Raw genomic sequence first — 23,081 nt, 5'->3', positions numbered from 1 at the left:
CCCTGCATCTCACCGGGGTTCTGCGGGAACCAGAGCCGGGCCGGTGGTCCAGGGCACTGGCCTCGTCCCTGGAGGCTGAGACCCAACACTGCCACTGACGAGTTGGGAAAAATAAGTTAGTGCTGAAGTCCGATGTCTGCATGTGAGACATGCTGGCATTTATGTCAACTTGGTGGGAAATGTTGGGGCTTGCCGCCGGCAGGCCCCGCTGCCTGTGATGTCTGCCCGGCACGGGTGCTCAGGGCCCCAGGTGCCCGTGGGCGCCGGCTGGTCACACCTCCTTTGCCGTCTCCCAGGAGCTGATCACCACCCTGTACATCGGCTTCCTGGGCCTCATCTTCTCCTCCTACTTCGTGTACCTGGCCGAGAAGGACGCCGTGAATGAGTCGGGCCAGGTCGAGTTCGGCAGCTACGCAGACGCCCTCTGGTGGGGGGTGGTAAGTCGGGACCTTCGGGCCCACGTGGCCACTGCCCACCCTGGGCCTGGGCGGGGCGGGGCCAGGATGTCGCCCTGGGGCTCTGGTTTCTCAAGATCTTACGCCTTGAGACCACCCCTCCAAACGCTTGAAGCCCCGCCTGGGCACAGGTTTGTAGTTGGATGGGCGGGTGGCACAGGGCTCCGCGCACAGAAGGGCCCCGCGCTGGACGCGTAAAGCCCAACAGTCACCATTGTGGGGTCCTTAAGGTTTTTAGCTTCGAACTTGCCGTTTGGGAGGCAAGTCTGGCAGGACGGAGAGCGACTGTGCAGGGGTCACGACGGCCGCACGCGGTCCCAGCTCCCACCTTCCCCAGGGCCGGCTTTTCCGCCACCCTGTGCCCCGCGTCTGTGAGGTTCTGTGCTGGCCCCTCAAGTATCCCTGCACCAAGGAGCGTGACTTTGTAGAGCAAACAGAAGCCACCATGACAGGTCAGGGGATGCTGGGAAAAAGGAAAGTGCTCCCACGTTTTGACTGCGCATCCGGCCCGCAAATTCTGTAGCCGGCCCCGGGCAGCGGTGACACAGAGGTGCCCTGGCTTCTGTCCTGGGGGCCTCGAGGCTCCCCCGCCTGTGAAGTTGGGCTCCTTGGGTGTGCTGTGACCCGCTCCTGCAAGCAGCCAGCACCCTGGCCTCGGCCTGGAAGTGGCCAGGAGTGTGGGCTGGCTCCTTCCAGGGATCAGGCTTGTGGTGGGGAAGGGAGACGTGCGGCGCGGGGGGGCAGGCAGTACATGGACATGCTGTGGGTGGTTGCAGGGGTCTCCGCCAGCTGCAGGACGTCTGAGCTGCGTGGGCCCCGGGGACCTGCTCACCACGGAAGCCCAGCATCACTGGTGTGTGGGCCTCAGGGCACAGAGGACACCCCTCAACAAACCCTCCGCTCTGGCCTTGTGGGGAGACAGGTCCTGGGCTCTCAGTTGCAGGGTGGCCAGCAGCTTACCGGCCTGGGAACAGCACATGCGGGGGGCCCTGAGGTGGCCCCGACAGACCCTGGCCGTGGGGGAAGGCGGGGGCAGCCCGAATGCCCGCTCCGTGGGCCACCTCTGGGCCGTGGGCTGGCCTCTGCTCTCCCCCTTCCCTGTGGGGTGCGCTTGGGTGCCAGGGGCCATGGGGTCCAGAACAGCCTGAGCAGCAGAGTGGGTGACACCGGCCTGGCTACGAGCTGCCCGAAGCTGATGGTGGCCGGTGGGAGCCCTTTGGAGCTGGGAGCTAGGTGGCTGACATCCAGGCTCGCTCAGCCAGGGAGAGGAGAGGGTCGCAGGCTGCACGAGGTTGGGCTGAGGCCTCGGGGCAGCACCAGGTCCAAGGGGTCCCGGGTCCGGGCAGTGGCTGTGCCGGGCCCTGGCCGTGTCTGTCCCTGACCTGCTTCCTTCCGGAAGCGGGGTAGGGGTTCACTCTCTCCCCAGGTTCCCCACCAGCCTCCACAGGGAGGCCCATCCCAGATGGTCCGGGTGGGGCGGGAAGCTGCTCCGTGCGCTTCCACCCACACCCCCATGAGGTCCACACGTGTTGGGGGAGGGGCTCCTGATATTGGCCGAGTCAGCGTTTTTTCTGGAAGCTTCCAGTGTACCAGGCCGCCCAGGGAAGGCAAGCTCTGCCGGCCCCCCTGCAGGCCCGTGCCTCCGCGGGCCCGGGCGTGGCAGCCCCCGGCTCATCCCCCCGGCAGGTTCGGTGGGACAGTCCAGTGCAGGGCAGGGGAGGGGACGCATCCTGGTGACAGGCAGGTCCTGTGGAGGGACAGGATGCCCAGAGCCGGGAGGATCCCCAGAGCCGGGAGGATCCCCGGGGCCGGATGGCGCAGTGGGAAGCGCATGGGTGACGGCCCGCAGCTCGGCTGATAAGCGGTGCTCGGCCTTGGCACTGGCCCCCGCCTTCCCGGCCGCTCAGAGCTGCCCCCAGCCCGGCCCCTGCGAACGCCGCTCCCGCTCGCACACCTGTGCAAACATCCGCCCGCCGGCCGGGAAAACGGCCCCTTTGTGCCCGGCTTGGCACCGGTGCCCCAGCCTCGCCATCAGCTGCGGCCCCGGCCTGGCCATTGTTCCCGCGGGCCCGGCACCCCCGCCACCCAGCTCCTGGGCAGACGACTCCCATTCACAGCGGTGGCGCCCCTGCAGCTGTCTAGGCGGGTGGAGCGGCCGCGGCTCGAGTTATGGGCTGTGCTTCTGGCACGTCCTGGACAAACAGCTCAGGAAGCGCAAGCCAGAGCAGCCTGGCTGGGGGCTTCGGAGCCAGCTGGCCGCTGAGCCCGATGGTGGCTCTCCCTCGCTGTCCTCTGCGTGGCTCCGTGGGCCACAAGGGGAGCGAGCCCAGCCCTGCCGTGCCCCGTGGCTCCCCGTCCAGGGCGGACAGACCTGCCTACCAGGTGGTACAGCCACCAGGCACCTGACAGGGAGAGGCCTGCTGGCTGGGCCACTGCCCATCACCACGCTGCGTCCACGCCAGACCGGCACCTCTGGCTGGATGTGTGAGACAGACCCGAAAATAGGGCATCTGGGCCGCTGGGATGGGCCATCTGCTGTGTTTCCTCTGTGGAGCCAGGGCAGGAGGGCGGGTTCCTGGGGGGAGTGGCCACTGCTGCGTGTGGAGCCGCCGGGAGGGCTGTAGGTGCCACAGGGGTGGCCCCAGCATCCTCAGCATCCAGGCTTGGCCGGTGTTTGCTGGGCGAGGGAATGAATCAGTTGACGTGCCCGTAAAGCGGTTCTGTCCGCGGCCCCCAGGACAGAGGGTGCATCAGTGTCCTGGGGCGGCCACAGCAAAGTCCCACAGACTGAGTGCCTTAAAATAACAGAACTGCGTTCTCTCATGGATCTGGAGACCAGAAGTCCGAGATCACGGGGTTGCAGGGCCGGCTCCCTCCAAAAGCTCCGGGGGAGTGTCCTTCCCGCCTCTTCCAGCTTCTGGGGCCCCAAGTGCTCCTGGGTGGTTTGTGGCTGCACCTTCTGTCTCTTATCAGGACACTGGTCAGTGGGTGCCAGGCCCACCCAGGGAGCCCAGGACCATCTCCTCTCCAGATCGTGAACGCAGTTGCATCAACAAAGACCATTTTTTCAAATAGGCTTGCGTTCTGAGGGCCTGGGTGGACATGGATTTGGGTGGACACCCTTCAGCCCAGGACAGCGCCGTCCCAGGTGGACATCACGAGACTGTCTCTCCCTTCACCGAGCCTCAGTTTCCAGGCTGAGGGTCCCCTCCGCTCCCGCTACCCCAGGTGGGGATGCCTGACTGGGTGTGAGAGCTCCCCCTCACCCCGGGTGTGGCACCCCACGCCTGGCTGCCGAGGTGCTGGGGAGGATTTAAGACTTTTTTCTTTGCCCTTGGAACAAAATGCGTTTGTTTGTGTTAAAGTTTGAGTGGAGGGGAAGCAGTTTTTGCAAACACGGGCTCCTCTGTTCAGTGCCCGGGGGTCCCTCAAGTCAGGAGGCTGCCGGGCTCTGTTTACCCCCTGCATCTAAATTTAGAATTTAGAGTGGAAAGGCTATAGAAGCCGCCCCTGCGTTCAGCCACCATTTAAAACAAGAGTCTGGCTCCTTAGCTGTTGGCTCCAGAAGGTTCTGGCTCTCCAGGCCGGACTGCATCCTGGCAGAGTGCGACCAAAAGGGTCTGGGGGCCGAGTGGGGGATCTGGGTGAGGACAGGGCCTCCCAGCTTTTCACATGCAAGGCCTGTCGGCACCGCTCAGTGGGTGGAGCAAGGGTCAGAACCTCATCTGGAGCTAGGGAAACCGAGGCCCTGTGGGCCTGGGGTGGGGGGGTGGGGTGGGCCAGGCCCCCAGCCCTTCAAGGCTCTTCCTCTGCTTGGACTCCATGCAAAGCCCAGGGGTGTTATGCAGCTAAGAACAGAGGGTCTCCAGGACCCCAGGCTGCCACCTGCCCCCATCCCATCCTGCACCTGTTGACAGTTGTGTATGGGGCTGAGACCGTGGGCTCTGGGAGCCCAGCCAGAGAAGGGCCTTTACGACTGGGTTTTGTGGGACGAGTAGGGGTCCACAGGGCAGGTCTGCCTCTCTGTACTTACTGCCCGCTGAGGGACCCCCTGGGACGATGTTCTTACATGGACTCAGCAGGCCCAGTGAGGGGTGTGTTCAGCTCTTGTCATCCGGGGTAAGAACTTTCCAGTTTCAGCTCGAGGGAGAGAAACATGGTCAGCGTCAGAAACACAGTGAAACAGGAAGTAGTGGGGTAAAACGGGCGGGAGCGTGGTGTGAAGCCATCCTGTTCCACTGCTGACCTGCTCAGTGGCCCTGGGCAGGTTACCCAGCCTCCCTGGGTATAAGCTGGGTGCCTGTTTTCGTGAGCTGGGGAGGGTTGTCATTGAGGACCCAGAGAGCCCGGGGTATCTGGCGCCCAGCGAGGGTGCAGCAAAGGCTGGCTGTGAATTTTAGGGGCTGTTACTGGCCACGGTTCTCTTGGCAGCGCCCCCAGGCTGGCTGACAGGCAGTGACTCCCCAGCCACCTAATTCACACTCGAGTGTTCGTGGCTGCCACGGCCCAGTCACAGCCCTTAGCTCTGCTGGTGCCCAGGGTCCAGCTCTGCCCCGGCCGGCTCCCAGCCTCTAACACCTTAACTCACAGAGCGGCCCCTCTTCGCACGCGCATGTGCACGTGTGCGCGCCTATGTGTGTTGGCTCTTCCTGGCCCCCAGGGACCTGTGTTTCCCGCCAGGCCGGCAGTGGGGCGCAGAGGGGTGGGTGCACCGTGCAGCCGCGCTGGGACCAGGGCAGGGCATGTGACCGTTCCGTGCCTTGGTTTCCCCATCTGTAAAATGGGAGGCGGCAGGTCTACCTCCGAGGGCTGACGTGGGGCTCCCTGAGGGGACCACGATCCCAGGAAGGTAGCGACTCTTTCTGTTGCTTCCAAGATATTCCTTGGAGGACTGGGGCCTCTTGGCCGGGCTGGTCCTGGGCACCAGGCACATCCTGGCAGTCCCGCTCTGCACTGGGCACTGGGGCCCAGCAGGGGGTCAGCCCCGTGGGGCTTGTTCGTGGTCGGTCGTGGTACACACGCCGTGATTTCCCTGGGAGTCAGCGAGGGCCCCCTGAGGAGGACACACCGGAGCTGAGCCCTCGAGGCAGCGTCTCCTGCGTGAGGGGCCACAAGCCCGGCCATGCTGTGGGGTGGGCGCGGCCTGGGCAGGGCCCGGGGCTGTCCACAGCATCCCGCCAGGCGCTGTGTGAAGCTCCTGAGGGCCCCTCCCGAGGAGGGAGAAAGGTCTTGACCCCGTCCCCACAGTCCGCACCCTTTCCCCGTGAGTACAGCGGCCGGGGCGCCGAGGTTTCCATAGGGAGAAAATGCACTCACGCGACGAGGATCCCTGGGCCTGCGTGGGTTTCTGTTCGTTTATTGACTTTTCCCTTTCTGAAAGGAAGCGGGCTTATTTGGGGGTATGTGTTTGCTTTTGTTTTTACCCAGAATTTGCAAGCCTGGCAGGGTTGTCCCCTCGGCCCTCACGTGCCGGCCTCTGTCCCCTTCACGGTGTCCCCTGCAAGCCTGGCCGAGGTCTCCTGGGGCAGCCCCGCGATGGCTGGAGCTGGGGCCTGGGACCGCTGCTTCCACCCTCTGCTGTCCTGAGGCAGTCCTGCCACCCGCCCAGCCTCCCCTCTGTCCACAGCTCTCCTCCCCCGAGGTACTCTCTCCCTGGCTCCGTCCTTCCAGCCTCCTCTGGGCAGGTTGGTGGCCCGAGGCTGGGCGAGCCCCAGACCCCTCAGCGCGGCAGCCTCTGGCCCTGGGCTTGTTCTCCGGCTGTCCTGCCGAGGAGCCTGGGGATGAGCAGGCCTCGGTGTGGTGCCAGCTCCGTCACTTAGTAGTGGTGAGACCCCCCGGCCTCCGTTTCCCCCTCTGGCAGGTGGTCCCAAACTCACAGCATGGTCATGAGTTGGCCAGACGGAGGTGCCCTCCCCCGGTGCGAGCCCCTAGTGTCCACGTTGGCGCCGTCCTCACTCCCACTCCTGGCTGCCCGTTCCCTCTGGACAGATGGCCACGGCCTGCAGGGTGGCTGCAGGCTGACCGTGTCCTCTATGGAGCCGGGCTTCTGGGCTGGCCCTCCCGCTTCCCCCGGAGGCCGGCGTCCAGGAGGAAATAAAATGACACCAGCGCCAGCTTCTTGTGACACAAAGTGTTGGGGGGACTGCCCTGTCCCTGGAGGGAGAGACACGGGGGAAGGGGGACGCACCCTGGGCTCAGCACCCTGGCTGAGTTGTCTCCCCGAGGCTGTGCCCAGGGGACATGCAGCTCTGCATTCCAGATCGCCTGCCATGGGGGGCGAGTTCCGAGCACGCAGGCTATAAAACGGCCCATTCCTGAGCTGCTTGTGTCTGTGAATTCAGGAAAAACAAACAGCTCTGCGGGGATGGGCTGTTTCCTCAAAGAGCTGAAAGGATGTCGTTAACTTGACAAAGAAGGTCTGTGGCAGAGTCTGAGAAGCCAAGAGTGTGCCCCGCACCGCAGGGTGGGGGACACCTGGCCGGGGCTCCCCTGGCTTCTTCCTGCTGCCCCGCCGTTGGAGTCCCAGCACCCCCAGCCAGGCGGGCGAGGACATGGGGTCCAGCCTCCAGTGCTCCTGTCCGAGAAGGGAGGTGTCCTCGGGTGTCCCCACCCGCTGGCCTGCCCGCACCGCTCGGCCCCCAGGGTCTTCGAGGCCAACCCCTTTCCTCATCCCACCTACGTCCGTTTCCCAGTTGTCTTGGACTTTTTTTTTTTTGCCTTAATTTTGATAATTAGAAGGTTGTATTATGTGTTATTTGTCTTGAGGCCCGAGTTTTCTGGCACTGCTTAAAATTTGCCCCCTGGCGTGAGGGCCACACTCAGGTCCATCTCAGAGGTCACCCTGCCCCTGCCTCCCTGCATGGCTGCCATTCTCGAACTTGGAGTCTCAGGACCCCTTGACGCCCTTATCGGTGACTGAAGACCCCAAAAAGCTTTTGCTTACGGGGCTCACGTCTGTCAATACCGCATTAGAAGATAAAAGTTAGAAATTTAAAAATAGACCCACTGTATGTTTACACATAAATAAATAATTCTATGAGAACCATTTTCCAGAAGACACTGGCTGCGGCGTCTCGGACGCCCCATCCCATCTGCAGCCCTGACGTGCCTTTGCTCCGTGCACCCAGGTGCTGAGAGGCAGCTGCCGCCCAGGCCTCACACGAGGGGCACAGACCCTCTGGGGGCTGCTGGCGAGGCGCTGCAGGTTCCCCTGGGCCCCTTATCTGCCTGCTGGCCTTCAGCCTTGCCCAAGGCCTCAGGCTGGCCTGCTCCACCCTGCAGGTACTGGGCCATGCACCGGCCCCTCTTTATGTGACCTTGTGCCACGTGTGGGACGTACACATGCCTGTGCCTCGTCACTGCCTTAGCGTGTCTCAGCGTGCGTGTGCGGCTCCCTGTCTCCGTGGCAGGCCATCTGTGTGTGTGCACATGTGCACGGGCAGCACACTGGAAGCGGGTGTGGACCTGTGTCTGAGGGATGGTGACGTTGCCAGGAAATGCTCCGTGTGGCAGTCACAGGAGCCGGAACCACGAACAGTCGCGTGGTGGGTGTTGGCGGGCGGGAGCGTGCGCCCGCGCTGCCCCCAGGTTGTGCTCTGTGGTGTAACACGGGCTCCCGCACTGTGGTCCTTCCCGCTGTCCGGACCCTTGGTCACTCCTGCTTTCTGAGGGCCTCTCGCCTCTGCCCCGGGGCTTCCTAGCTGTCCTGTGTGCCTGTCCCTGTCTGCGTGGACACGTGTGTGGGCCCCAAGGACCCTGCTGCAGAAGCCACCTCCCACCTGGGCCTTGTTCAGTGGAATCTGTGAAATGGGCCTCCCCAGGCCCTGCTCCCCGCCGGTCTCAGGGGGCAGGGGGGTCTTACAGAGGCTCCGTGCAGAACTTCCCGAGCTGCCGGGGGCCGTCCTCACTTGGCCTGGGCTGGGGGCCCTGGAAGGGGGAAGCCAGGCTGCCCAGCACAGGGCTGGTGAGACCACGGGTTGAGCGCGTGTGTTGACGGTCTGAGCAGGGACTCTGGGCGCCCTGGTCCCCCTGCCAGACGCAGAGCTGGCTCCTCAAGCACCCAGACTCTGGCGTGGACAGGTGTGGGCCGCGTGGCCGGCACAGCCAGGGTGGGCTCTGAGTCCCTGCAGGATGGCGTTGTCGGGCTCTCGCCGGACTCCCCGCCGGGGAGCAAGCCTCAGATGCCAGCAGAGGCAAGCCTAGGGTGCGGGTGGGGTGGAAGCAGCCCCTCAGCCCCACTGTCCCGGCACACGCCCTGGACGGACAGCTCCCCCGTGTAGAAGAAGGCTCAAGCTGCGTCTGATTCCCTCCGAGAAAAGGGCAAACGCAGCATCTGGTGCCTGGGGTGGCATCAGGAAGTGGCGTGTCATCGTGGCCGGGCTCTTTGGGGAGGGTGGGCCTCTGTGGGAGCTTCCGGCTTCCTGGGGGCTGGAGCACAGCGACATCGGTGGCCCGGTTGGCAGGCCTCCTGGGGACAGGGCAGGGAGTGGGGCGGGGAGGCTGTCCCCCGTCGGCGCTGAGCTCCCGTGTGTACGCTGGGGCTTGCTTCCTTTGCAGCATTAGCCTGGGGGACCCAGACCCTGCGGGCTCGAGCACCGTGCTCTTAGCCGCCCGGCCTCTCGGTGCTGGGCTCTCTCGCCAGCCTCTGTTGCACGGCGGCAGGTCTCGGAGGGAGCGCGGGGCTCAGGCTGGACGGACGGACGCCCGCCCTGAGGTTCTGGGGCTTGAGTGCCGACCGCTGTCCCTCGTCCTTGCAGGTGACTGTCACCACCATCGGCTACGGGGACAAGGTGCCCCAGACGTGGGTCGGGAAGACCATCGCCTCCTGCTTCTCCGTCTTCGCCATCTCCTTCTTTGCGCTTCCGGCGGTAGGTACTCCGTGTTGGGGGGCCTTTCCACAGTTCCCCAGCCTCCTCCAGGCTCTGGGGCTGGCAGGGGGCCCCTGTGAGCAGACCACCCTCAGGGGGCGCATTCAGACCCCAGCTCGCCTGCCTCAGAGCCTCTGGAGGCCGCCGCCTTCCTGTTCCCAGCCCCCAGTGGGTCCTTTGGAGCAAGTGTGGGTGGCGGCGATCACCAGGCCTTTCATGGCAAATAGTGGGGTGCAGTCCGGTTCATTCGGCCGCTGAGGGTAGGGGTGAGGCGCCCATGGTGGCTGCCACAGAACCACAGAGGTGCAAGCCGTGAGGGAGGGAGCGGTCCTGCACTGTGGCCTGGGGCGGCTTTGACTCCTGTCCTTCCTGGAGACCGTAGACCATGGGCGTTAAAATCTTCTAGTTCACTCTGTGTGTATGTAGGTGCCTGGTAGGTGTGCGACCATACCGTGTGTGTGTATGCACTGTATGTGCACGTGTTATACATCATGCAGTCTGTGTCTGTGTGTACATACTGTGTGTATGCATCATGCACGTGTGCTCCATGTGTGTTTGTGTGCGTATGTATTGTCTATGCACGTGTCACATAGGTATACGTACCGCATGCATTTGCATGTGCTCGTGCATGTGTGTCACATATGTGTGTTCTCTGTGTGTGGTAGTCCTCATGCACTGCATGTGTGTCCCGCGGGTACGTCTGTCCATGCACGTGTGTGCCACGCGGCTGTGGTATAGTGTGTGTATGTATGCACACATAGAGCGTATGTATATGTGTATAACTTGATCCCCTCTGTGGACAGGGAGCTCCCGCTGGTGGGCCGGCCCTTTCCATCCTGTTAGCAATCCTGGGGGTGGGGCGGCAGTGGGTCCTGCTTGGGTGGAGCTGCCTCCTGCCCCATGGGCTGGGCCGGAGGCACTGACCTCCTCTGTGGGGCCTGCAGCGCCAAGCAGGCCACCGGTGCCCAGCGTGTCTCTCCACGCCCCCGTCTGCAGGATGTGAGCCCTGGTTTCTGTTCCTTGCAGGGGATTCTCGGCTCCGGTTTTGCCCTGAAGGTCCAGCAGAAGCAGAGGCAGAAGCACTTCAACCGGCAGATCCCGGCGGCAGCCTCGCTCATCCAGGTGATGGCAGCCGCCGCCGCGGCCTTGTCACCGTCGTGTGGTGGTCCGTGTGCCCGGCTCTGTGTTGCCCGGGCAAGTACGAGCCGTGTCTGGTCTGGGAATGGCTCTCAGCCCTGAGCTGACCCGGCCCCTGGGGCCGCCGAGACCCTCTCCTGTGGACACTCCTGAACACGGAAGGGCTGCGATCCGTGCCACAGACGTGCCCACCTGTTGTAACTCCTGTCCTGGGAACCGTCGGGTGATGCTGATGGGGTTGGGGCACAAGAGCGTGGGAGCCCACCTTCCTCCATCCTGTGGGCCAGCCCGGGGGACGAGAAGGTGGCCTGGCCAGTCCCGGATTTGGTCAGTCCGGTGGGCCCTTGGCCTCCAGCTGCAGCGGCCGCCTTGGTGTCTGTCTTATCCCTCCTCTGTGGCCAGCCCCCGACTCTGCAAGGGAGCAGGACTGGGAGGGAAGAGTAAGGGGTCCTCAGGTGGCCGTTTCCACCCCCCCAGGGTCAGGGGTCAGGGCCTGCTTGTGCAGTACTGATGCTTCTGGGCCACTCCCAGCACCAACGGGGCTCAGTCCTCCCGGCCGATAGGAGGTGAGGACTGGTGACCCAACGGCATGGGCTGCGCTCTGGACTGATGGGCCAGCTTCACTTTCTGAAGGCCCGGCAGCTGCCCCTGCAGGGCCCGGGGCTCACAGTGCTGGGCCATGGGGGTGGGGCAGGGGCTGCCCCTGCCCTGGGCCCCTCACTCCCCGCACCCTCCTCCCCGCCAGGCTTCTGTGATGAGGCTGTCCCAGAGGCTCCCAGCCCGAGAGCAGTGGGAGAGGAAGGTTCCAGAGGCGGGCAAGCAGGCAGGCGGCTCTGAGCCCCTGGACACTGGGCTCCGGGACCCCAGACTCCTGGAACGGCCTGGAGGACTGGGCGGCCCTCTCAGTGCCAAGCAAGACTCGGGCACAGGGACCCCTGGAGGCTCGTGTTTCGAGGGTGTCAGGTGGCGGCCGCCCGGGGCTGAGGAGAAGGCGGAGTGGGCACGGGGCTATGGGAGGGGTGGCCAGGCAGGGGCCTGGGGCAGCGTTGTCACCGCGTGCCAGCGTGAGCATGCGGCCCTGCACCCGCCAGTGTGGCTGCAGTGCACAGCCTGGATCCCTCTGGGCTCCCAGAGCTGAACGGCCCCCGGAGACCGTCTGGGGTCACGCCGGTGACCGCAGCTCAGCCAGGGCCTCTATCCTGTTCCTCGTAAGCCTGTCCGGAACCTCCATCTGGGGCCGGACGCTAATCCTACACCGGAAGGAAGTGAAGCCAACAGCCGTAAAGCTGGGGGCTCGGCCCCCCGTCAGGCCTGGCTTTATGGCGCCACAGCCTCCTCTCGGGGAGACCGTAAATCAGGCTGCAAATGGCCTGCCCGCGGAGAGGGCGCACTGACTTCCCGTGGGGCGTGTGTGCGGCCTCACACAAGCCTCCCAGGAGGCGGGAGAGGCCTGGAGCGGGGCCTGGAGGGCGGGGCTGGGATGAGGGACGGCGGGGCGGGGGGGTGGTTGGGGGTGGGCATGTCCACTGGGTTCCCGTCGCAGAGGTGGCATCACTGTCCCGTGAGCCCTTCCCCGCCACCACCCCCGCCGCCGGCATCTCTCTCTCCAGCTCCCACGGCCGGCAGTGCTGAGGCCCTCAGGGTGCGCCCTCCCACGAGGCTCCTGGCGCCCCCTCCGGCCCCCCCACCAGACGTGGCCTCCCCTTGGGTCTCCTCCTCCAGGCCACATCCTGGTGGTAGTCGCCGTGGGCATCTCTAGAGTGAAGGCCTAAGACCTTCACCCCCAGGCCATCTGGAGGCCCCGGAAACTGTGGGTCCCTGGGGGCTCTGCCTCCTGCTGGCCCTGGGGGCCCTGCCCCTCCACGCCCCCAGTGACCTCTCCCCTGCGGCATCCCCGAGGAGAGGCCGGCGACCAGGACAGAGGGTGGGGCCCCGCGGGGGAACCGGCAGGTGGAGGTGGGCGCAGACGGACTGGGGCTCACAGGCCCCTGTGGTGGCTGAGCCGCGTGCGACCGTCCATGAGGCTTTGGGCTTCAGAAGGGAACAGGCTCTTGGGGGTGGGGGCAGACCCGGAGCCGGGGGAAGGGGCTGGTGGGCAGAAAGCCCCGTGGTCTTGCCAGAAGGGGGCCCAGGCAGGAGTGGCGGGACGCAGCTCCCTGGGAGTCCCCGTCAGGGGCTCCGCGGTGACAACCACTCCCTCCTGCTGGTTTCAGACGGCGTGGCGGTGCTACGCGGCCGAGAACCCCAACTCCTCCACCTGGAAGATCTACGTCCGGAAGCCACCCCGCAGCCACGCTCTGCTCTCCCCCAGCCCCAAGCCCAAGAAGTCTGCCATGGTAACCAGCCCCCGCCTGCCACCAGGATGGGGCACTCACACACGGGTGGGGAGGCCACGCGGCCACAGCTCACGGCCAGGATTTGACTCTGGTGCTTCAGCCTGGCGTGGCCCATGGCACTGTGGGCACTGGGGGTGTACACCCCGTGCTGGGCTCCTGCCATCCCGTTGTCCCCAGGCTTGGGGGCTTGTAGGACTGGCCGCTCCAGGGCCAGGGCTGTGGGAGGTCCCGAGGAAGTACCCCGGGAACAGGATGGGCTGGATTCCGGCCAGCTGCTGGGAGAAGGCTCTTGAGAGGGCCTTGGTGTTGGGCTTTCCATGCTGGGCCTGGTGGGCCGCAGGGGCTGGACGTGGCATCCTGGCTCAGGGAAGAGGGTCTTGTGGTCATAGGATAAGGGAGCTCGGGCAGACTTGAGGCAAGAGTCTCGTGAACAAAGGGTGTGGCCCACCCGACAGAGCTCTCCTTCCTGGCCTGCGCCCACACCATCCTTGGAGAGACGCAGTCTCCCAGGTTCTGGCTGCCTCTGGAGCCTTTGCACCCGCTATTTCCTCTGCCAGAAGGTTCTCCCAGATCCCAGCGTGGCCTGCTCCCTCCAGGTCACCTCCTCAGGGAAGCCTCGGCTGGCCTCCGTCTGTCGGCCCGCCCCGCCCCGCTCTAACTCCCCGCTGGTCACAGCCCTCGTTACCACCTGCCCTGGGGTATTCCTGTGTATTTATCTGTTTGCTAGTTTCCTGTCCTCCTGCCCCCCAGGCTGTGAGCTCCCAGGGCAGCCACTGGGCAGAGACCCTCTGGTAGCATCACACGCTGCAGCCCACTCTGCCTATGTGCGAGAGTGCTGGCCTGGGCCCCGGCAGGTGCCCCAGGGGTGGTCTGGGGCCAGCAGACGGCCTGGCAGAGGACACCCAGGAACTGATCATTTTATTGTCTGGTTTTTTTAGGTAAAGAAAAAAAAGTTCAAACTGGACAAGGACAACGGGGTGAGCCCGGGAGAGAAGATGCTGACGGTCCCCCACATCACTTGCGACCCCATGTCGGAGGAGCGGAGGCCTGAACATTTCTCGGTGGGCGACTACGACAGTTCTGGTGAGAAACCTTTACACAGAGTGAGGAGTGGGGACAGGGCCACGCCCAGCTCTGACCCAGCTGCTGGGGCCTCTGGGGTGTCCGGACGCCCCCTTCTCCCCCTAGCACTTGCTCTTGTCCTGTGGACAGCTGGTATTGTCATGTCTGCTCCCGCTGGCCCACTGTCACCCGCGGAAGTTCTCTTCTGTTCTGGGCTTCTGGGAGCCAGGCCCTGCCTCGCTCGTGCTGTGGGGCTGGCGCCCCAGGTCTGGCAGAGAGGAGGTGGCCCGTAGTGCACGTTGTCCCCCATTCCAGGTGGAGTGGGGCTGGGGGTCCTAAGCCAGCACCGTGTGTGCCTGCAGCTCTGCCCTCCTCGACGCTCTGTGCCTTTGTTCTCTGTCACTTCTGTGTCCATCCCTCCCCTCTTGGACCTCTTCCCGGGACCCCCAGAATGTTCCCGCCTCCGCCAGAACGTTTCAGCTTACTAAGCTGGTGGTTGCAAGGGTGGTGTCACTGTCTCAAGCATGGCAGAGGGTGGTGAGTTCATGTTGTGCTCATGGGCGGCTGGCGCCCCGTCCGCCTGGTGCTGGCTTTGTGGGCGGCCGACCCGTGATGTACCCTCCCGCATCTGGTCACTGCTAGCAGAAGGGCAGAAAGCGTTCTGGAAAGGAGCCACGGCCTCTCCCTGCTCCCAAGGCTGCCTGTGGACGTCCTCTCAGGGAGCTGGGCGTGCAAGACGGAGCCTGGGCACCCACCCTGCTGGGCGCTGGGCTGCCCGGGGCCTCATCACACACCGTAGGGATTCTGGCCCGGCCGCATCGCCGACGGGCCCCTGGGTCGCGTTGCCTGCCTGCCCGCTGGAGTGGGTACAAAGGACAATTGTGACAACGGCTCCGGATTTGGGGCAGGACCATTGTCGCAATGCAGATGGGGGCTTTCTGCAAATGCTAATGCGCAGGTTGGGCGCGGGGAGGAGTGTCGCTCGCTGGTGGCTGAATACGGAGCAGCCCGAAACGATGCGTCCATTCAGCCTGCTTGGCGTTATTAAGTCCTCAGCGATGTCTGCGGAATGTTAATGAGGCACAAGTGCCGGGGAAGTCGGGCGCCTTTTGTGGAATTGCTCCCGCACGGAGGAGTTGGTTCTCTCCTGCCAACGCGATAAGTCAGCCCAGCCCAGAGCCACCGGATTTCTGGAGCCTGAGCTGTCGGCCTGGGTCCCGTGGGTTACCTGACACTCCTGAATCCTCCTCACCCGGAGGCTCTCAAGAGCCCTGGTGTGGGCGAAGGGGCGCTAATCCCGGGACCAGATGCCATCACTGGGAAAGGCCTGCAGGCCCGGCTCCCACGCACTGGGGCGCGAACGGCCGTGCTGAATTCCACCGCCACGCCAGTCCCAGGCCTTGAACCTGAACCTCAAGAATGGAGCGTGCTGGACAAAACCATCTCTGTCCCAGCACGCGGTACCTGCCCGCACGCCCGCCTGCCACCCTGCCCACGGCACCTACCAGCCCGGGGCATCCCCTGCCCACGGCAGTGCCCGCCCGCACACCTCTCCCCCACCTCAGTGATTTCTCTCTGTGTCTCAGGCTCGCAGCTTCTCTGGGCTCCTGTCCTGCGACCCTTGGGCCCCGTGTCCCAGGCAGAGCTGCTCCCCCTCGTTCGTGGGTTCTAGAGCCTTGTCTGAGCCGCTCTGATTTCCGGGTGGATGCCCGTCTTCAGGGGAGATCTCGTGAGCGGTGACAGGTGGCCGGCGCGGCCCGGGTCCCTCCTGCACGGCGCCCACCCCCCTGCAGGTTCCGGTCATTCGGTTGCTTGCGCCGTCCTGACTCACCAGGGACTGTTAGCACCCCTCGCCATCCAGGGAGGAAGAAAGGCAGAGGGCAGAGTGTGTGGGCCTCTGAGGGATGAGCACCTGGCTTGAGCCAGGCAGGTCCGGGAAGGCTTCTAGGAGGAGGTGACATCAGGGCTGAGTGGAGCTGGCCGGGAGGGTGAGGAAAGGCCAGTGAATGGCAGGAGCATCTTGGACAGAGGGGCCAGCCACACCTCTGCATGTCTCTGCCAGGTGACCTAGGCGTGGCACGTGGTATCTGCATTGGGTGGGGTGCTGACCTCACCCACCTCACATAGATGCCTGAGGGGCTTCTTCACCAGTCTGGCAGCCTCGGGCATGAGTCATGTCCCGGAGACAGCAGGCATTGGACGGGGCAAATGGTGGAGGCCATGGAGCAGGAGTGGCCACGAGTCAGCCCTGTGCCCCGCGTGGTCCCCTGGGGTGGCACGCACGGGACAGCAGGCAGGACTCGGTCAGGGCCCACAGGTGAGACTCGGTGGCGGGCCAGCCCAGGGCCCGCAGCCATGGTGTCAGGGTGCGGGTAAGGGGAGCCGGGAGCCAGCTGGAGGTGGAACCTGTGACCTCAGGGGCTCCCGGGATGACGGTGGAGCTGCTGGGGGGGCGGGGGCGGGGTGAGGACACCGGGTGAAAAGAGCACTCTCATCACAGAGACTTCAGACAGAGAATTTCAGAGAATGAAGGGCCCGAAGCCCACGTGCCCCGCTCTGTGGAGGGACCACGTCGGAGGCGTGGAGGCCCTGCCTGCTCTGGGGGTTTGCGGCTCCTGTTCACGTCTGATGGGCTTCACCGGGGGTGGGGGGGTCCGATCCTCTTGCCTTCCGCGTGTGGAGGCCGTGCAAGTCGATTCTGTCCTGACGGCCTGCCCGTCCCATTGGTCAGCAGCTGCTCCTTGCCTCCTGCACCCCCCCGCCCCGTGCCGGGGGGCTCTCACCCCACCACCCTCCTGTTTCACGGGCCCTGCTGCCCCATGGTTGGGTTTTGCCTTTGTAAACAGTCCTCTGCGTTAGCTGCTTGTCCTGACGCTGGAGGAGCGTGTTGCCGACAGATCTGCGAGTTTTCTCTCAGTCTGGATTTAATTTCCTTCCTCCCGAAGCCTGTGCTTTCTTCCGGGATGGTCTGTCCACGGTCTACTCAGTTTCTGCTCGTCTGAAATTTTTATATTTTGCCTTTGCTCTTGGACAATGGTTTAGTTGTGTAGAAGATCACAGGTTGAGATCTGTATTTATTTTAATTAAAAAATTTTGTTTTAATTGAAGTATAGTTGATTTACAGTGTTTCAGGTGTACAGCAAAGTGATTCAGTGACATATATATATATATATATATATATATATATATATATATTTATTCATTCTTTTCCAGATTCTTTTCCATTATAGGTTATTAGAGGTCTGTATTCTCTCTGAGCAGGCTGGAGATCCACCACCGCCTCCCGGCCGGTGTGCCCTGTCGAGCTAATTGACGGTCCTTTGTAGGTGACCCTTCCTCCCGTCTGGTGACCTTGAATACCTTCTCTTTGACTTTGGTGTTCCATCGTTTCACTGTAGTCAATCAAGCTGGTGGATTATTTGTACTTGTCCTGCCTACAAGGTGTCGTGATTCCTGAATGAGCATTTGTGTCCTGCATCAAGTGGAAAATCAGCCCCACCGTGTCATAGAATAGTACCTCCCCTAACTGCTCTGACCTCGCCTGGAAACTTCCACTTGCCCCTCCAGGTCCATCCTCCTTGGCGTCTCTCATACCCCCCGTCTCTGTCTTCCTGTGCTGCATCCTCAGCAGCTTCTTCGTGGTTTCCTAACTCTTCATGTGTGCCAGCCGGTGAGGTGTTTATTTCAGTTGCCACCTAGTTTTTCATTTCCATACGTCCTCATGTGAGGGCCTCACCTGCTTGATCTTAGTATCTTGTGTCTTCCTCACGTCTGATGACAGAGCTTTGGATTTTTTGGCCCCTTGAATGTGCTCATCTCCTCGTACCCATCCTGTCACTCCATCACCTGCAGCTCTTGGAGAGTCTGGTTCTGTTCGTGGTGGACTCTCTGACGCTTGCTTCCTCGTGGGTCTGCCGGCTTAGGCTGTGATTGTCGAGGTTTTGTATCCGTGGGTTCCCGTGGGCTCTGGAGAGGTGATCCCGCAAACCACGCCAGGACACGCGTGGGGTTGGCTTATAGGTGTGGGGTTTTCTAGACAACCCATGTCATGTAAGCACAGAGCCAGTGTCCTGTAAGAGCGAGCCTAAGCACACGCACCACTTACACTCCAGGAACGCAAGCCGAGGCAGGTGAGTCTCCTTTCCCCCCGTTGGCCAATGCTAGGGTTTGGTTGGGTTTTGTCTGGCTTTGTTGTTTGGTTTGCATCACCCTTTGACTCTTGGTTCGGCTTTTCGACGTGGAGTCTCAGCTGCCAGTTCTTCCTTCGTGCTGCTTCCAGGCACGGCCTCGTCCCCTCGGGAGGCAGTAAGGTCCACACTGGGGCTCCTCAGGTGGGCAACCCCTGGAGGCCAGCAGGTCAGAGCTGGGGCGCACCTGCTCCCCTCTTGGCCATGGGGACACCCCCTTCCTTCCCTGTCAGGTGAGCTCAGCGGAGCCTGCAGGAGGTTGGCTCTGTTCCAGAACTTGCAGAGAAAGGCTTTTCATGACATCAGGCCCACTTATTGGCAGAAACGGAAGTCCTCCTCTTGGTGACAGACAGAGCTGTTCCCGGCGAGGAAGGCTGGGAACCCCCGCTGGCTGGGGCTGGGCAGTGATGCTTCAGGTTGGAACTTCCCTGGGTGTCCCTCGAATCACCTGGAGAACTTTACTTTTAACACAGGCTCAGAGACCTACCCCTCAAGATTTTGAGTCGCAGTGGCTGTAGGGAGGCCCAGGAATGTGTGTCAGTAACAAGCCCCTAGGTTACCTTGAAGCAGGTGGTCCATGGACTGGTGTAGCCCTGAGGACAAGGTTCTCCTTCTGTGACATCCTGGTCTGTGTCCACCTCGGTCTCACCTGGGTCAAAGTTGCCTTGTTCAGGACAAGAATAGGGTCCCAGGCGCCCTCCTGGCATCTGCCCCTCTGTTCTGGTCTTAGGGTGTGACGTTTCCCCTGGCTCTGGCGAGGACTTGTGATCATAACTTCTGGTGACCATCCTGGTCACCACACATCACTCATGCAGCCTCGGGGTCCCAAGAAGGTGGTCCCCGCAAGGTCTTGCAGGCTGGGGCCTGCGACTCCTCCAGTGGGTGTGGGAGTCTGGCGGGGCAGGAGACAAGGCCCGACGAGCTCTGTGGGCATGTTCTGAACTCCCGGACCAGAACCTTCTCAGGGGCTCTCCCCCAGGCTGCTCACTCCCGTCCCCTCCGAGCTGCCCCAGGACTTCACTGAGGATGGTCTCTCTGTATCTTCCTCACTGTCTTCCCCCCTCCCATCTGCTCTGGACGGCCAGTGAGCAGGTGAACAAATGTGTCTGCTCATACCGCCCCCCCAGGATTCCCTGTCCCCTCGGGGCTGCCGTCTGGATGCCTCTGGGTCTCGTGGTAGCCTGGCCCTCACTCATCTTCCCAGCTCTGCACACCCCCGTCTGCACCCACAGCCAGGCTTTTCCACCTGGACCCCTTTGCCCGAAGGTCACCCCATCATGGCCCATCTCTTCATGACCAAAAGATGGCCACTCCCAAATTTCAAGAGACTTTTTTTCTGCTTAAAAACATGGCATATGCTCATTATAGAGCCTATGAAACATACACACGAGAATAATGAAGAAAAATAATCCCCTGTTGTCTCACTGCCCAGAGAAGCAACGGTTAGGCTTTTGACAGAAGTCCTTTCTCCTTAGTTTTAAAGAATAGACACACCTGGGTTGGTTCCACCTACACTATCCAGTATTGTTCCTGCTTTTATCACTTGCTGTGATACGAGTGTACAATTGATTTTTTGCTGTGTCCAGTCAAACGTTTATGCCAGTGATTTTGTGCTCCTGGTGTGCTGCCTTAGGGGAGGGGTCTGCAGGCTAATTTGGAAATACAATGGGCAAGGATTCCCTGATGTGTTTCTGATTTTGTGGGAATTGGATCCAGCATTTTACTGTTTTGATTGGTGGTGTTCCTGGCTTTTAAACTCTGTCAAAGACAAAACAAAATCCCAAACTAGAGAATATTTAGAAAAATAATAACAGAAGTACTCCGTATCAGATCCTATAATATATAAAGTATTTAAATGACGGTTGATTCATAAGTTGGTATATCTAAATATGACTTCAAACCCAATAGCCAAAAGGGAAAAAATAATGAATAATATATAAAAGGAGAAAGAAACAAATCCAGGATGAGAATTGGGGATTTTAATACACCTATCTCAAAAGTTGATAGAACAAGTACAGAGCAAAGCAGTAAGGATATAACTCTGAACAATACTTTCAACCAAGTTGACCTAATGAACACTTATAGAACACTCCTCCCAACAATAGCAGAGAACATACTGTTTCCAAGTGTACACAGAACATTTACCAAGATAGAAGCAGGTTCTGAACCATAAAACAAATCCCAGTACATTTAAAATGATTCAAGTGATATATAAAGTCTGTCCTCTGACCACAATGGAATTAAATTGAAAATCAATAATAAAAAGATCTCTGGAAAATCCTCAAATATTTGGAAACTAAATAAATGCTTCCAATAGGACAGGGTCAGAGAAGAAATCCAAATGAAAACTAGAAAATATGTTGAACTTAATGAAAATGAAAACACAGCATATCAAAATGTGTAGGCTCTGCTAAGGGAAGCACCCAGGAAGCAGCACAGGGCACCAGCATGTACACTAGAAAAGAACTGGCTCCAGTCGGCCTCAGCTTCTACCATAAGACACTAGAGAAAGAGTAACAAGCTAAACCCCAAAGTAGTAGAAACAAGAAAATAATAAAGCTCAGAGGGGAAACAAATGAAATGGAACACTCAAAAACAAAAGAAAAAATAATGAAACCAAAAGCTGATTTGTTTTTAGAAGATCAATGCAGTTGATAAACCTTTACCCAGAAATATCAGGAGAAAAAGAGAGAAGACACAAATTATCAGTATCAGAAATGAGCGATACGGCAGTACTGATTCTACAGATATAAAAAGGATCATAAGGGAATATGCTATACAAGTCTTTAAATTCAGCAACTTAGGTGAAATGGGCAAATGTCTTGAAAGATGTAAACTACTCAAGAAATAGATAACCTGAATAGTTCTCTCTTGCTGATAAAATCAAAGTTATAGTTCAAAACATTCCCCGAGACATTCTCCAGGACCACGTGGCTTTACTGGTGAATCCTGCCAAGCATTTAAGAAAGATAAAATCAATTCTAGACAACATTTTCTGGAAAATTGAAAAGGGTGGAATAGTTCCAAGCTCATTATGAGGCCAGCATTGCCCTGATCTGAAAACCAGCCAAAGACATTGTAAGAAAAGAAAGCTATAGTTAAGTATCCCTCATGAACATAGATGCAAAATTTTATTTGCAAAATTTTAGAAAATCAAATCCAATAATATATTAGAAGATTATACATCATGACCAACTGGGGTTCGAGTATGCAGAGTTAGTCTGACATTTTAGAAAATCAGTCAGTTAACCATATTAACAAATGGAAAACCATACCATTTTCTCAATAGATGCAGGAAAAGAATTTGACAAAATCCAACAGCCAAGTATTACAAAAGCAAGTAGAAAATAGAAAGGAGCTTCCTCAACCTGATAAAGCTCTCAACGAAAAAACTACATCTATAGCTTCTTTTTTTAAAAAAATATTTATTTATTTGGTTGTCCTGGGTCTTAGTTGCAGCAGGCAGGCTCCTTAGTTGTGGCATGTGAACTCTTAGTTGCGGCATGTGTGTGGGATCTAGTTCCCTGACCAGGAATCAAACCTGGGCCCCCTGCATTGGGAGCACGGCATCTGAACCACTGTGCCACCAGGGAAGTCCCTGCTATAACTTCTTAATGAAGACAGACTGACTGCTTTCCCCCTAAGGTCAGGAACACAACAAGAAGGCAAGAGAAAGAAATTTTAGACAGCCAGGTTGGAAAAGAAGAAATAAACCTCTTTTTATTTGCAGATGACATAGTTATCTGTGTAGAAAACCTGGTGAATATATAAGATGACTACGAGAACTAATATGTGAATTTAGCAAGGTGGCAGATTCAAGATCAACATGGAAAAATCAATTCCAGTTCTATGTTCTAGCGGGAAATAATCTGAAATTGAAATTTTAAAATACCACGTACAGTAACATGAACAATGTGAAATACTTAGAGACTAATCTGACCAAAGATGTGAGACCTGTACACTGGAAGTTATAAAATATTGCTGAAAGAGCTGAGAGAATGTCTAAATAAAGGGAGGGGTATACCATGTTCATGAATCACAATTCTACACTCAGTAGATGTTTCTACACTCAGTGTAATATCAGTTTCTACACTCAGTATAATACCAGTCAAAACCCCAGCAGGCATTTTGTAGAAATTAACACACTGATTCTGAAATTCATATGGAAATGCACATGACCCAGAACACCAAACCAGCTTTGAAAGTGAACAGAGTTGGAGGACTGTACCAACAGTGTGGTAGTAGCATCAAGGTAAGCAAATAGCTCAACAGAACAGACTAGAGAGTCCAGAGAGGCCTACGCATTTATGGACAACTGAGTTTTGATCAAGGTACAAAGGCAATTTGGTAGGGAAAGGGTAGTCTTTTCAACAGACAGCATTGGAACAACTGGATATCCATATGCCAAAAAATGAACTTGGATCTACATCTTGCATCATATATAAAAACTAACTCAAAATTTACCAGAGGCCTAAATTTAAAGCCAACAAATATAGAAGAAAACATAGGAAAAAAATCTTTGTGACTTTCAGTTAAAGATTTCTTAGACATGACACCAAAAGCAAAAGCCATAATTAGAACAAATTAACGGAACTTAACAAAATTACAGGCTTCACTTTGAAGGACACTAAGAGAATGAACAGACAAACCAGAGATTGGAAGGAAATATTTTCAAATCGTACATCTGATAAAGGACTTGTATCCAAAATATATGAGGGACACTTATGACTGAATAGTAAGACAACAAATAAAAATAGGCAAAAGCTTTGAACAGAGACTTCATCTAAGAAGATACATGGGTAAGCATATAAAAACATACTCAACATCATTAGTTATTTGGGAAAGGCAAATTAAAACCACAATGTGATACTACTATACATCATTATATTGGCTAAAATTAAGAAGACTGGCCGTACCAAGTGCTGGTAAAGAAAGTAGAACTCTTATACTCTCCTAGTGGGGATGCAAAATGGTGCAGCTGCTTTGGAAAACAGTTTGGCCGTTTCCCAAAATGTGAAATATATACCCACCATATTA

The 23,081-nt window shown here is 58.9% G+C and overlaps 1 protein-coding gene across 1 annotated transcript in view; it reads left to right on the top strand.

Annotated features, from left to right (window-relative positions):
• Positions 1-23,081, top strand: part of KCNQ1 (potassium voltage-gated channel subfamily Q member 1) — a 350,679-nt gene that overhangs the window by 94,990 nt on the left and 232,608 nt on the right. Inside the window, exons 6-10 of the mRNA XM_081239644.1 lie at positions 297-437; positions 9,212-9,322; positions 10,349-10,444; positions 12,673-12,795; positions 13,734-13,878. Coding sequence (XP_081095770.1) covers positions 297-437; positions 9,212-9,322; positions 10,349-10,444; positions 12,673-12,795; positions 13,734-13,878 — 616 coding nt within the window. The remainder of the gene's footprint in view (positions 1-296; positions 438-9,211; positions 9,323-10,348; positions 10,445-12,672; positions 12,796-13,733; positions 13,879-23,081) is intronic.

Source organism: Mesoplodon bidens, assembly GCF_964165515.1.
Source record: "Mesoplodon bidens genome assembly, chromosome: 7".
NCBI lineage: Eukaryota > Metazoa > Chordata > Mammalia > Artiodactyla > Ziphiidae > Mesoplodon > Mesoplodon bidens.
Note: the sequence above shows the minus strand (reverse complement) of the source record. Positions and strands in the feature narration are given on the sequence as shown.